The sequence below is a fragment of the Nothobranchius furzeri genome, chromosome 4 (genome assembly GCF_043380555.1).
Source record: "Nothobranchius furzeri strain GRZ-AD chromosome 4, NfurGRZ-RIMD1, whole genome shotgun sequence".
Lineage (NCBI taxonomy): Eukaryota > Metazoa > Chordata > Actinopteri > Cyprinodontiformes > Nothobranchiidae > Nothobranchius > Nothobranchius furzeri.
In genome coordinates this window covers 9,745,004-9,760,221 of record NC_091744.1, presented here as the reverse complement: position 1 = coordinate 9,760,221, position 15,218 = coordinate 9,745,004, and the positions used below count along the sequence as shown (strand labels likewise).

At 41.4% G+C, this 15,218-nt stretch overlaps 1 protein-coding gene across 2 annotated transcripts in view; it reads left to right on the top strand.

The window, feature by feature from the left end:
- dclk2a (doublecortin-like kinase 2a) overlaps positions 1-8,950 on the top strand; it is a 44,285-nt gene extending 35,335 nt beyond the window's left edge. The window contains exons 12-17 of one of the 2 annotated variants that reach the window (XM_015965872.3): positions 349-482; positions 632-709; positions 3,644-3,740; positions 5,257-5,337; positions 5,410-5,526; positions 8,205-8,950. In XM_015965872.3, the coding sequence (XP_015821358.1) occupies positions 349-482; positions 632-709; positions 3,644-3,740; positions 5,257-5,337; positions 5,410-5,526; positions 8,205-8,795 (1,098 nt within the window). In that variant the 3' untranslated portion in view covers positions 8,796-8,950. Of the gene's footprint in view, positions 1-348; positions 483-631; positions 710-3,643; positions 3,741-5,256; positions 5,338-5,409; positions 5,527-6,051; positions 6,180-8,204 lie in introns of those variants that run through there. The other variant, XM_015965880.3, reaches the window with a different exon arrangement.
- Positions 8,951-15,218: the final 6,268 nt, after the last annotated feature.

Genomic DNA, 15,218 nt, shown 5'->3' with positions numbered 1-15,218 from the left:
TAAAATTAGTCACATATACTTTACATGCTGCGTGAAACTGATCTAGCCATGTGATCTGTAAGCTCTTTGAATCACTAAGGAATGTTTTTATTTATTGATTGATTTTTTAGTTTTTTTCAAATTTTCAAGTACACTTCAGATGTTGTACTTGTACTATTTTGGGTACACTGTCCTCAGGCTCCAGCTTTGTTTTATATTGATTGTATTAAAACAAAGAAAACAACCTGAAGTTGTTTTTAATTTACCGGTCCGGCCCACTTGGGACTAGATTTCCATCAATGTGGCCCCTGAGCTAAAATGAGTTTGACACCCCTGCTCTAAAGGCTTCATCTGAGTGTTCTGGTTTAGGTCTTCGAGCATCCAGATGGCACCAAATCCCTGAAACTTGGAGACTTTGGTTTGGCAACAGTGGTAGAGGGACCGTTGTTCACCGTGTGTGGGACTCCTACGTACGTGGCTCCAGAGATCATAGCTGAGTCGGGGTAAGATGGATGTTTTGGCCCAGTTTTACTTGCTTTATCTTGGAAGATGCTCATGTGGCACTATATATTCAGCATTGTGCTTGTTGGTTGTATTGAAATTAAAATAAATAATTTATCATGTTTTTCTACATTTCTGTGATTCTTGGCAGGTATGGGCTAAAAGTGGACATCTGGGCTGCAGGTGTGATCACCTACATCCTCCTATGTGGCTTCCCCCCATTCAGAAGGTCGGTTTGTTGCTGTGGTCAGAGTTTTAGGTCATTAGTACCATTTATTCTACCACCCATGCATATAGGCCCCATAAGGATAGGCAAACCATATGGGTGCCAACAGGGTTTGTTCAGGTTTCCATGATTGTTCCACAGGCGTTTACCCACATATGTTTTAGCGTGCCCTACATGGGTTTCCAGAGGGACCCAGACGGTTTGACTCGTACATGGGCCCATTAAACTCTATGTGGGCAAACCTCTGTGGGGCCACCAGGGAAGCCGCGGACAAACCCTGTTGGCACACACACGGTTTGCCCATAGGAAGCTTGAGTTATTGTGTTGTGAATCCATTCTTAGAGTTGCTGCGAGGACTGAATCACAATCAGCTGTTTCTGTTTCTAAAGAAATACTTTCATTACTCTCAGAAAACACAAGAGCATTTTTCAGACTGTTGGCCCAGACAATCAGTTCTGTCCTTTGACCTTGTTTGGGAACCAAATTACAGTTTCTACTCAAGCTAGGTTTATTTTATTGGAGAGGTGTGAATCATGTTTGCTTTGTTACTTTTCTTTATTTGATGGACATTAATGTGTGCAGTAGTTAGTCTCTTAAACTATAACTTTTACAGTAGCCACAGTCTCAAAGATAGGGTTATAAAAATCCATTAATTTCAGTAATCTTATAAGGTGAAACTAATATGCGACAGACTCTTCACATGCAAAGCCAATCCTATATATGATTCTGGCTTACAGCTTATGAAAACCCCAAATTCTAAATCTCAGAAAACCTGAATATTGTGAAAAGATTCAATAGTCTAGACTCAACGTTTCCCACTCGGATCAGCTAATGAATCCAAAACACCCGCAAAGTGGCTCACCAGTTGTGGTTGAAGATCTGCACACTAACATTTATACTGGCCCGAAAACAAACACGCATGCACGCACACACGTCTTTCTATCTTAGTGAGGACCATCTTAGTGACTTCCATTCATTTTTGTGACTGTATTATGCCTAACCCCAACCCATACTAACCTTAACCCAAACTAGAAGTTCATTCACAACATACCTTTAAAACTAAGTCTCAGGTTTCTTTGTCATTGTGTGGACCAGGCAAGCATCCCACAATTTCAAAACATCTCCATGTTGCTGACTAAACATGGAAGAAATGTTCCTAAAATGTAGTAAGAAATTGGCTGCATGTATGGATGATGTGAAGGGCTGGCAGGCATCCAACTTCTTAAAACTGAACGAAAAGAAGTCTGAGTTTATTGTTTTAGACCCCCGCAACCACCATGGCTCTCACCCTGTTTGTGACCTTTTAACCCTTAACCCCAAACAGTGTGCGACGAGTCTCGGGGTCAAGCTGGATGCTGGACTCACAATGGCCCCACAGATAAACTCCGTAGTGAGGTCTTGTTTTTCTCAGCTTTGCCACCTTAAGCCTGGTTTATGCTTCTCCGTCAGCTCCGCAAGGGACAGACACGCACGGACTGACGGAAGCGTTTTGCTCTTTTACTTCTCCGTCTCCTGGAGAGCGTTGCAAAGCAATTGCCCTGCAGGACAACAGAGGGCGTAGCGCTGTTCTGTGGTATCCTGTCATGTATCGGTCCAAGATCGTGTGTTTATATTGTGTTTTTTGTGTATATAAGAGACTTTTAACACGGACATATTTGTCTCTCATTCTCCCACCCCTTCATGCGCTTCCCACCTCTAAACCCACGTTTCCTTCATTTCGGTCCACAAATAAAATGCTTGCTGCGCATCTTTTCACTCCTCCAGTCACGGGAGAATTAAACGTTCATATTTTTAGAGTTTTTTCGCGAGGTATTCTTCAAGCTTCTCCGTGTCTGCCGCTAGTTATCCTCGGCTCTCTTTGCAATGGCGGCGCTTTAAACAACAGCGGCATCTTGACCAATCACAAGCTTGCGTAATCCGTCTTGTTTGACGGATGTTTAAAAAAGTGGGCTCGACTCCGTACGTACTTGCGTGCCCTACGCAAGGACGGATAATGGCGTTGCGTGTCTCCGCACTGACGCAGACGGAGAAGCATAAATCAGGCTTAACTCACCTCAGACGAATCCTGAAACGGAGGCATTTGGAGTCAGTCATTCATGCCTTCATTACCTCTCGCCTGGACTATGCAAATGCCCTCCTCGTTGGTGTTCCGGTCTCTGCCCTGAATCGGCTGCAGGTTGTTCAGAACACTGCTGCCAGGTTCTTGACGGATACACACCGACGTAGCCACATTACCCCTGTCCTGGCAAATCTTCACTGGCTCCCTGTCATTTTCAGAGTGCAGTTTGTTACTGACTTTTGTTTTTAAAGCACTCAATGACCTGGCACCTCCCTACCTCACGGCCCTTCTCACTCCTTATGTGCCCACGTGCACGTTGAGGTCGACTGACCTTTTGCTGCTGTACACGCCGCGGATGAGACTTAAATCGCGGGGGGATCGAGCATTTGTCCATGCTGCCCCAAAGCTATGGAACTCATTGCCCATTGGAGTTCGGCAGGCTCCATCTCTGGCGGTTTTAAAATCTCGTTTAAAGACCCACTTTTACACTTTGGCTTTTAGACAGTGACTCGTTTTAGTGTTTTATTGTATCATTGTTTTAATGTGTTCTTAGTATTCATCATGGTTTATCTGCCTTTGATTGAGATTTTTATCCTTTGTTTTAGCTCCTTGTAATGGTTGTGTTTTGTTTTAGCCTGTGCAGCACTTTGGGAAACTCCCATGCTGCATTTTAAACGTGCTATATAAATAAACTATGCTATGCTAGTACAAAATACACAAACTAGTTCATTTTCACTGTTTGAATGAACAGATCTTAATAAATTAGGTGAACCCTGAGAAATACTACAGCAGATTTGGAAATCCGCTCTCAGTTCAGCAGCAAAGGATTCACCAATATATCCTGAAATTTTCTTTTGTTTCTTTTTCTTTGGATCCAGTGAGAATAATATACAAGAGGACCTGTTTGATCAGATTCTTCTGGGGCAGTTGGACTTTCCCAGTCCTTATTGGGACAGCATCACTGACTCAGCTAAGGTTTGGCTTAGAGACACAGAACACACACCAGCTTTAATTACTGTACTATCCATCTCCCTATTTATTCAAGCAACTGTTATGTGGTCTAATCTTTGTGCTACATTGATGGACAAAACCAGTAATTCAAGCACACACTCCTTTAGTCACTGATGTCTGGTGGGGAACCAAACGGCTCATTAAGGAATGGTTCTGTCACTGGAAAAAGTGCAGGGAGCTGCAGTAGCGGGTATAACTGGTTTAATACTGTTGTATACTTTATACCATGCAGGTGAGCTTGTAAAGACACTTGGTGCAGAAATGGTCATTATTTGTTTTGATTTGAACTTAACTATCTGTCCAGTTAAATTCAACAAATTTGCATACTCTGTTCGATTTTGTTGAACAGTTTTCCAATGAAGATTTCATTGATTGAGGACAAATTTACCCAAACTAACCTGTAAACTAATTTAACTGTAATTAATCCCATTATTTTGAAAGCTGAGTTCAGTTTCACTAACCACCCCCAGGACTGAGTTTTTATCTCAGAAAGCAACACATGACGCTCCGTTATCAAGAAACTCATGAACCCAAAGACCCAAAGCCACATCTAACATCCCCCCAAGCCTCGCTCGCTTTGGTCAGAAGTTATTGTTCAACAGTTTGAAAAAGTCAGGGCAGATTAGCATCCTGGGAGATTTCAAAGGTCTAAACCTCTGCTGACTAAAAAGACCACAATTAGCCCTGTTATGGAATTTTTCACCTGAACGTATGAGACACACAATAAAAGAGACAGTCTGTCTTTTGTCTTATTTATTCATTTATTTCCTGAGGCAAAAAACACGTTTGGGTCTCACTCTATGAATAGGTCCCAGAAATTTTCCCAGAGTTCAGCATACATGCAGCTATATAGTTCAACACACGCACACACACACACACACACACACACACACACACACACACACACACACACACACACACACACACACACACACACACACACACACACACACACTGACAAAACAAAACACAAGAACCGCCCTACCTCTGGCCACTCCACCTATCCTTACGCCTCTGCTTTCTAGGAGCTGGCAGACATAATTCACAAGCACAAAAAGTCACATGTATGATATAAAAATTCCCATCACAGCACAAAATCAAATCTCAGGGAGCTCCAAGACTTGAGGGTTAAGTTGTCTGACAAGTGAAAAATGAAGTTGTGTGTCCCGTTCCATCTGGATTCAGAAACAACCACAAGTCAAACACAGTGGTGGTAGTGCGATGGTTTGGAGCTGCTTTGCTGCTTCAGAACCTAAACGACTCACTGTAATTAGTGCAACCCCAGAATTCCTCTCTTTACCTGAAAACCCTGAAGGATATTGTCCGACCTTTACGTTCAAACGGCCGTTGGTGCAGGAAATATTTAATTAATTACAAATCAGCAGAAAAGGGAAAAAAACGGTGGTAAAACCGTGTGGAAGTGTATAATTATAAAGTCAGTGTGAAGGATTTTTAGTTGCTGAGCTTTGTTTTGTTTCAGGAACTGATCCTAAAGATGCTGCTGGTCAACGCCGAGGCTCGCTACTCAGCACAAGACGTCCTCTCACACCCATGGGTCACAGTACGTTTTAACGGAGTGTCAAAGACTTGGTAAATGAACTGTTTCTTGTTTGTAAATGATCCATACTCACAGGCTGATGCAGTCATGGAGAACAACATGAAGATGGAGGTTTCATTTACCCTGAAGACTCACTTCAACACTTCAACAACAAAGCACAACAACACTACAGCTGGGGTGTCTGTCATCATGGTGAGCTCCTCAAATGTATTCAGGATCTTTTCATTTTTGATTCATGGGTTTACTGCAGTACTTAGTGCGACATCTTACAGCCGTATTGAAGTTTTGACATGGGTTTAATCAGAAGTGACATGCTGCCTGAGCAGGATGATGAGGATGGTGAATGTTTGACCCAAATACACAAGACTGAATTGTGCTAAATTCACTTCGTTTTTGTACAGATCGACTTCAGCCTTCATCATCCAATCAGGCATTAGTAGTAAATATTAGAAAACCTGTAATGCTGTTAATATGTCAGAAAATGTTTTAAAGATTTCAAGTGAAAACCGCAGCTCTGCAGGCCAGACGTCCGAGAAGTCATCCCTCTTTCCTCACTGCATGCACCATTTCCTGTTGTTTTCCTCTCCTTCAGGCTCGTCCTCATGCTTCCGTTTGTCTGATGTGTGATTAGAAAAGCATTATCTGCATTTTAAAGTTTAAGTTTGTTGCTTTTCTGGATGTAAAGAGCCTCATTTTGTTGTAAATCTCATTTGACAGTTTGAGGCGTAAATGTGGGTCGTGGTTTCAGCTCCTCCCTCATCCATCCTCTCCTTCATATTCTCCTCCTCTCATCCTCACCCCTCCCTCACACCTGACCCAGGACCACAGGGGATGCCTGCAGCTGAGAGCCTGGTACACGCTTTACCTCCCTCCCCCTAACTCCAGTCTTCCTCTGCAGCCATCACCCTTCCCCTTGCACACGTCTCTCCCTCCCTTTCCCTTCCTTCCTGTGACATTCTTAGTCCCCTCACTCGCCCACTCAACCATTAGCAGCCAGCTCACCATATCTCACTAACAATCTGTGCTTGTTTTACATTTGTGGCCTAGTGGTAGAGTGTCCGCCCTGAGACTGGGAGATCAGGGTTCGATTCCTGGTCGGGTCATACCAAAGACTTTGAAAAAAATGGGACCCAATGCCTCCCTGCTTGACACTCAGCATTAAGGGGTTGGATTGGGGGGTAAAACCACCAAATGGTTCCCGAGCGTGGCTGTGTCTGCAGCTCACCGCTCCCCCAGGGGATGGGTCAAATGCAGAGAACAAATGTCGCACACACATCAGTGTGTGTGACAACTAATGGGACTTTAACTTTCACTTTAATTTCTACTCTGCTCCATCACCCACCTTAGTACTGACCACAAAGATTTAAGGGAATCAAGATTTATTTTTTTGGTTTAGTCATGTTGCTTTAAGGTTACAGCATGTTCCCACTAATGATGCAACCTGAATTTCATTGCCTCCTGCTCTGTATTTTTAATGTTTTGTGGTCAATTGAAATTAGAACAACTTTTGGTTCCAAAAAGCATTTGAAATCTGAGGTTCTACTGCCACCTTGTGGTGATATGTAAGAACTGCATCAATGCTGCTCAGCTGTCCAGAGTTGGAGGCAAAGCTGCTATGAGTATTTTCCTTCTGGATTTCTGTAATGATACTAATTCATTTTTCTGTATTTTCTCTACTCAGAAAATGTATTAAAAGGATAATGAAACTTATTAAAAAAAATCTCTTTTAAAGGGAGACTAGGCAGTTTGGGCTTGCTTTTAGCACCCCCTACTGTCCGTTTGTATAACCAAAAGCAAAACTTCTCTCCTCCTTGTGCGTTTGTCTTTTTAACACATTAATCTAACAGCTGAAATGTCTCCCAGCCTTCCTTAGTGTCTAGAGGAGTGATTCATCACTAAATTAAACAAATCAGCTGTGTTTATGATCTAAAGCATGCAGGAAACACGCTAAAAGTAGACTGCAGTGCTAGGTATGTCAGCTTAACTTTTTTCAACTCTGAAGTTACAAGTGGAATATTCTGGTCACAGGGGGCGATAGGGGCAGGGCAGTCTGTCGTTAAACCTGTAAAGGGTCATTTTAGCGCACACTGGCTCAAGAAACTGCTTTAAAATAATGAAAAAATTGCTAAGTAAATGAGTCCGTGGTATACGGTAGATGTTCTAAATAAAATTCTGCGGCAGGCTATATGTTAAAATTTGTAGAATTAGATTAAAGATGTGATCTGGTTAGTGTAACATATTTTAAAATAGGGAGTCTACTTCACGAGAATTATGGGGGAGCTAAGGGGAGTCCGGCTTCCCTTAAAGGGTGATGGGCTCCCTTGGAAGTTTTCAACTGACATACCCAGGGGGAGTCTGAAAAAAGATCCTGTTCCTACCTATATTACATTATTTGTGTGGACTCTTAGTGGACCCGGACAAGCGGAGAGGACGGAGTGCAGCATAGCAGCTGCTGATTGTGCACACCAGGCAGCTGCACCCTGCACACGGGCCACAGTAACAAATAAATGAATAACTAAATAAAAGATCCTTTTGATCTGCTTAGTTCAAAAGGATCTCATTGGGTGAAAAAGGAGGAATCCTGGCAGCAGGTTTTCTGGAGGACAGAGAGGAGAAAACTTTTTCAAACTGCACAAACGGACCAGTGGGAAATGAAAGAAGAAGTTGTCCATCAGAATTCACTGATTGCTTATTTCCTGATTTCTGCCCAAGTCTTACTGTGACTGGTTCATATTGAGATAATGGTCCACAGGTCGGAGACATTTTCTCCATTTATTGCCATGCAGAAGATGATGAAAATCATCAGAACATTTAATCATGGACACTCAAAGTATTTTTTTTATAGATGGCTTCTTTTTTTCTTTCTCCAGAACACAGCTCTCGATAAGGAGACCCTTCAGCTTACCTCTCGTTGCTGTTCAGGACAACAGTTGGCCGCTGAAGTTCCATCTGCTCTCTCAAACAAACCAGCGAAGAAGACGTCATGTACCAAAGCGTTTCCTACCATGAACGTTTCTCCTGAGACGTCTGGGACAGCTGCCGAGACCGAAGCTACATCTGAACCTCCTGCCTGTTTGCTGCAGCATCCTCTATCACCCTCTGCTGACATTTTACCCATTTTATCACCTGCTGAGAAAAATCCGCCCACATCTCCACTTTCAGCACCTCCGTGTTTATCTTTAGACCCTTCCTCACCCGCTGGCCCTCCTTCTCATCCATTTCTTTCTTCACCTCTTCCATTACTTTTTCCATCATCTCCTAACAAACCAGCCACAAACCCCTCTTCCTCCCCCTCCCCTCTCTCTCCCATCCAGCCTGTTGTATTTTTCCCCTTATCAACCAAGCAAGAGCCCTCTTCCCCCTCTTTTATCCATCCCACCTTGTTTCCTTCTCCTCCTTCCACACCTCCACCTCGTCCTCCATCTCTTAGCCCCCTCTTGTCTGAGAAATGTCTGAAATGAAAGCTCAGATGGGATGAAGAGTTTAAACTATCACATTGTGTATTTCTTAGTCACAAACTGGAGTGGTGACGGCTGTAGCTGCAGGTTTTCTGCTCAGTTTTCCCCTTTTATCTGTGAAAATGAGGTGTGTTAATGTCTACAAGTTTTTATTTATTAGCGGGTCATGAAGGAAAGAGTAAATTTATTACCACTGTCCTGAGATTGTTTATTTCTTTTTGTGAAGTGATCTATTACTGTATGACACTCATGTGAATTTTGCATCCCATTCTTTCTGCCTGTGGCCCTATTTGTAAATAATCCTTACACACCCAAAAATTAGCTTTTGTTGCTTTAGAAAAGGAAGTACCGTAATGTCCCTAATAGAACTCCTGCAGGTCGAACTGAAACTCGACTTTTTTTAGATATGCTGTGGAAGGGCAGATTTGTGCCCTTTGGTTATAGTATCAAGTATTTAATAAAGTGCTGCAAACTCTCTCAGCTCCATATCTCTATTTGTAGAAACATGTGCACGCTAAAAAGCTCCAGTCTTGCTAAAGTTTTTTTGTGTCCACCTGCATTTACTCACATTTTACTTTCAGTTGCTCATGAAAAACAGTGTTATGTTCACTTATAGTGATTATTTTAGCCAAACACCTACAATTTATTTCTGAATCAGAAGGGTTATATTGCCATATGTGCCAGAATCACAACATTAGGAAATTGCTGCAGTATTTGGTGCAAGAAAAAAAAAAGATGAGCAAAATTAGAATTAAGAAATTAACACAATGAAATGATCATATTATAGAGAATCAATAATTAGAGAAGCAGCTACTTTATACAAGTTAGTGTAAGTAGTGGTCGGAGCGGATCAGTTCAGGTGCAAACACAACACTAGGGTCCTGTGACTGAAACAATATGAAGCGACATGAGTCCACCATCGTGATGGGAGTGTCAGACAGGGTTATGGGGGGAGGAGGGCTGTGTGGGTTTCCTAAAGTTCACAACGACCTCAGCTATCTTCCGTGCATTTAGCACCAGGTTTTTGTGGTTGCACCAGAACACCAGCCATTTGACCTCCATTCTGTAGGCAGACTCATGCCCATCAGAGATGAGTCTGATGACGGCGGTGTCATCTGCAAACTTGATAAGTTGGACAGACTCGTGGTTGGATGTCCAGCCGTTGGTGCAGAGGCGGTTTTACCATTAGGCATAGGTAGGCGGCCGCCTGGGGCCCCCTAGTGGTGGGGGGCCTCCTAGCCCTGACCGCCGGCACCCCTCTGTTAATGCCACAATATTCTTATTACCAACCTGTGGCCGCAGATGGGATTGGACAAGCGCACTTCTAATTACCATAATTCCTGAACCGTTCAAGATATCATTAAAATTCCAAAAGTGCTGAAAAGATTAAAAATGGGGCTTTTCGTGCATATACAGTACATTACGGTAGCCACCGGGATTCCCTGTCTTGAGCGCAACAAATCACAACACAGATTCAGAGACGTGCTGAGTTTGTCATCCAAAATGCTCCGTTTTATAACTTTTGAACGGCGGATCAGATTCAAATAATTCCAACGGTTCCTAAAAGTACATAAAAGCAGCTTTCCAACGATCTATAGCATGAAGCAATCAGAGTTATGGAAAATATCGCTACGAGGGGAAATCCTGCTGTACAGCCTGATTGAAACAGAGCGCAGCGCCGCGGTGAAAGCGGATAACGGAACGGGGAAGCTAATTAGCATAAAAAGCCAGCATGAAATTATGGAAATGCCTCAAAGAAAATCAACACGATCTATTAGGTGTCCCAGAAGGCTTATATCTGAAGTCAGTGACCACGAAGAAAGACAGATCTCCAGTGAAACAGGATATGAATGTTTGTTCAGTCTTTATTTTTTATTTTTTTATTTTAACAACCCTCAACTATTTGCTAATTGTAAGATTCAGCTTCATTCCAGCATTGTTTATCTTTTTACCATAAATAATTATTTTTGCTAAAACAAAAGTTTTTGGTATAGCAGTGCACGGCGTGCAAGAGAAGCACCCCATGGCAGTGTGAGGTGTGACTCTGCCTGCAACTGGAGAGAAACTGCTTCAAGGTCTACCACATCAAATAAAAACGTCTGAAAGTTAACAATACTAAATGGTCTTAAAAACAGCTAAAAAAGATACCAAGGTTCAAACTTTTTAAAGAATAGATGCATTTCAGTTCAAAGTTTAAATTGTTTGCCCAGTAATTTTGAAGTTCCTGTTCAGTAAGAAATGTAAAAAAATTCAAATCCGTTTTTTGCTTTTTTCACTTTGAAGCTGATTTTTTAAAGGCTTTAATAGAAATAAATTCTAAATACAAACCAAACACTAAAAGCTGAGGTTGTTCTCAAAAAGGAGAGAGTTACACACACTTTGTACTTTTTATTACAATTTTACAGCCATAAGATTAAAAACATACCAGGCGGCCCTGTTATAATTTGGTCATAAGAGGGTTATTAAGACGGCGATGCACAAACAGGAAGTGATTGGTAGTCATTCCACTCCAATCCAGTTGGTGGTGGTAATGCACCAAATTGTTGTTTGCCAAGTGCCATAAGACCACAAATAAGAAGAATAAGAGAGGTGGGAGCGTTCGTAACAAACTCAAAGCAATAGTAAAACATGAAGCATGAAATGGAGTTTTCCTAGTGGCTCCAATAAGAGAAAGAAGCTGCTTGCTTCATAAAAGCTTTTATTTTCACTTCTGAAAGTGACGTCGTTTCTCAATGTAAACATCAAAAGGAGGCAGAGAGGAAAGACAATGGAAAATGTTTAAAGGGAGGAAAACATAAACCAAAATGGAAAATAGAAATAAAATAACAAAGGCAAAAGCAGGAGCACTGACAGGAAGAAGAAAGCACTCAAAGGGAGAGAAAAACAGGAAAAAAGAGGAGGACTAATAAAAAGTGAAAATAAATCGTGTCAGAAGAGGGTAGATTTTCGCAAATCCAGTTAAAGGTAAGATTGTCGAAAATTTAGTGTAAGAGGCCCCATGTCTGTGTTCGCCTTGGGCCCCCAAATTGCTAAATCCGCCCCTGCGTTGGTGTACAGGGAGAAGAGCAAAGGGGAGAGAACACAACCCTGAGGGGAACTGGGGCTGATGGTCCACAGGTCAGAGACATTTTCTCCATTTATTGCCATGTAGAAGATGATGAAAATCATCAGAATATTTAATCATGGACACTCAAAGTATTTTTTATCTTGTATTTTTCTGTGAATTTTTAATCCAGAATTGAATATTTCAATTAGTCCCTGCAGAAGCTGATGTCTTCAAGCGATCAGGGGTTGGATTGGCTTTTTTACACTCGGTGCATCTTTCAGAAAGAAACCACAACAAAATATTAAAGATAAACAAGAGGAAAAGCAACAACATTTTTAGTTGATTTTAAATTGTTGAGGACTAAAAAAAGTGCTTTAATTTTGACCTTAACAGGATCTGCTGTAGCTGGAAAAACTAAAATCAGTACAAGTTGTTTTCATTATAACAGTAATGCTTTACAATAAAATATTAAATTTTTAAAATGCAAATAAACATTTTATTTACTAGTATTTTGATTTGAATACAATTTTGCTTGGCAAGTGGAGGCAAAGGAACACAGCTTTGCAGAATGCATGACCACCTTCTGCAACAGAATGACGGCGTTAAGGCGTTTCCTGTTTCCTGTTTTCAGTGTTGCACTACGTGTAGCTGTTTGGTGTTTGAGGCTCGCTAAAGCTGATTTAATTTCTCTGTACTAGGATATCTCTGAGTTATTGTAGCACAAAAGCACGCTAAAACACACATTTTCTGTTATTCCACCTAGCTTTTAGGGAACCATTTGAGTTTGCACGCAGTTTATTTGGTACTGAACAGTTTGCTCGTCCAGTTAGCTTAGCCTCAGCACGGCTATGGCTACTTCTGTATCTGCTTCTCCGTCTCCTATCTCTTGCTCTCTGTGTCAGATGTTTAGTTACTCCTCTGCCTCCTTTAGTGATAATGGTACGTGTAATAAATGTAGCATTTTTGTAGCTTTGGAGGCGAGGGTGTCGGAATTGGAGTCCCGGCTCCGCGCTGTTGAAAAACCTGTAAACAGCCGTAGTTACTTAGCTAGCGCGGGGCTAACTAGCTCAGAACAACCACGTAGCGATCCTCCAGCAGAACCCGAGCAGCCGGGACCTCAGGCCGGCTGGGTGACGGTACGCAGGAAGCATGGAACCCAGCCCGTGGGCCACCACCAACCCGTCCACGTTTCTAATAGATTTTCCCCGCTCAGTGACGCACCCACTGATAAGCCGACTGTGATCATTGGCAGCTCCATAGTCAGAAACGTGGCATTAGAGACTCCAACAACCACAGTTAAATGTTTACCTGGGGCCAGAGCGGGCGACATTAAATCTTATCTGAAACTGCTGGCTAAGGATAAGCGTAAGTACAGTAAGACTGTTATTCATGCTGGCGGTAACGACATCCGGTTACGCCAATCGGAGGTCACTAAAATTAATGTTGCTTCGGTGTGTAAGTTTGCCAAAACAATGTCGGACTCCGTAATTTTCTCTGGCCCCCTGCCTGATTGGACCAGTGACGACATGTTTAGCCGCATGCTGTCCTTCAACCGCTGGTTGTCTAGGTGGTGTCCTGAAAACAACGTGGGCTACATTGATAATTGGAAAACTTTTTGGGGAAAACCTGGTCTGATGCGGAGAGACGGCATCCATCCCTCTTTGGATGGTGCAGCTCTTCTTTCTAGGAATATGGCCAGTTGTATTAGCCCTACATGACTACCCAGGGTCCAGACCAGGAAGCAGAGTCATAGTTTAACACACCCCTCTGCAGCTTCTGTACTGTTACCCACCCACTACCCCATAGAGACAGTGTCCTGCCCACGGCCAAAACTACACAGATTAAATATCAGGCTTAATAAAGCAAATCATGGAAATCTCATAAATATCAGAACAAATTCAACTGAGCAGAAAACTAGAAAAATTAAATGTGGGTTGTTGAACATTAGATCCATTTTTTCTAAGACTTTGTTAGTTAATGAGTTGATTTGTGATAATCAGATCTCTTTGCTCTCTCTCACAGAATCCTGGCTGCAGCAAGAGGACTATGTTAGCTTAAACGAGTCGACTCCTTCAAATTATTTAAATCATCATATTGCTCGAAGTACAGGGAGAGGAGGAGGAGTGGCAACCATTTTTCATTCGGACTTATTAATCAGTCCCTTACAGATTAATAGTTACAGTTCGTTTGAACATCTTATTCTTAGTTTTCCTAATCCAGATAGCAAAACTGTAAAACCACTCTTGTTTGTAGTTTTATATCGTCCACCAGGCCCTCACTCTGAGTATTTGGATCAGATCTCTGATTTTTTATCTGATTTGGTGCTAAATACTGATAAGGTCATTGTAGTGGGGGATTTCAACATTCAAGTGGACATCGAAAATGATTGCCTCAATGTAGCCTTTAGTAATATCTTAGACTCAATTGGTTTTACTCAAAGAATACATAGCTCCACCCACTCCTGCCATCATACATTAGACCTTGTTCTGACTTATGGCATTGAGTGTGAGGAAATAACAATCTTTCCACATAATCCAGTCCTCTCGGACCACTTTCTGATAACCTTTGAGTTTTTTATAACTGAGTTCTTGAGACATGAAAGTAAATTTCATTATAGTCGGTCTCTATCTGACAACGCAGTTGCATACTTTAAATCAACTGTTCCATCTTTGCTATATTGGGGAAAGCTAAGTATATTTTTAATCAGAAAGCACTTTATATATTATACAATACGATGCTACTGCCATATTTGAGCTATTGTGTAGAGGTCTGGGGAAACACGTACAAAAGTAATTTACAAACAATAATGACAATGCAGAAAAGGGCTATCAGATTAATAACAAATGCAGGATATTTGGATCACACAAATGAACTTTTTATTAAAACACGGACAATGAAGTTCCAGGACTTGGTTAAATACAAAACAGCACAAATAATGTATAAAGTAAGAAAAAAATTAATGCCTGATAAAATACAGAAACTGTTCACAGAGAGAGAAGGAGGATATAACCTGAGAGGGACACTAAACTTAAAGATACATAAGTTTAGAACAACATTAAAACAGATGTGTATCACAATAATAGGGGTTAAATTATGGAACAATTTAGAAGAGGAAATCAAAGTAAGTACAAATATAAATGTGTTTACAATGAATTATAAAAAACATATTCTGAACAAGTATATAGTGGAAAATAGATGATTTATGTGGGTGTCCTTTATTCCAAGGAAAAGTAAATTGTATCAATTGTAAAAAGATGTTTTTTTTCTTTTTTTGTTTTTTTTCCATGTAATTTGGTGGTTTTTTTTGGTGACTTGTACCATTTTGTTTGTTTTAATGTAGGTTTTGTGTTAGATTTAAGTAAACAAGTAAAATGACTTGT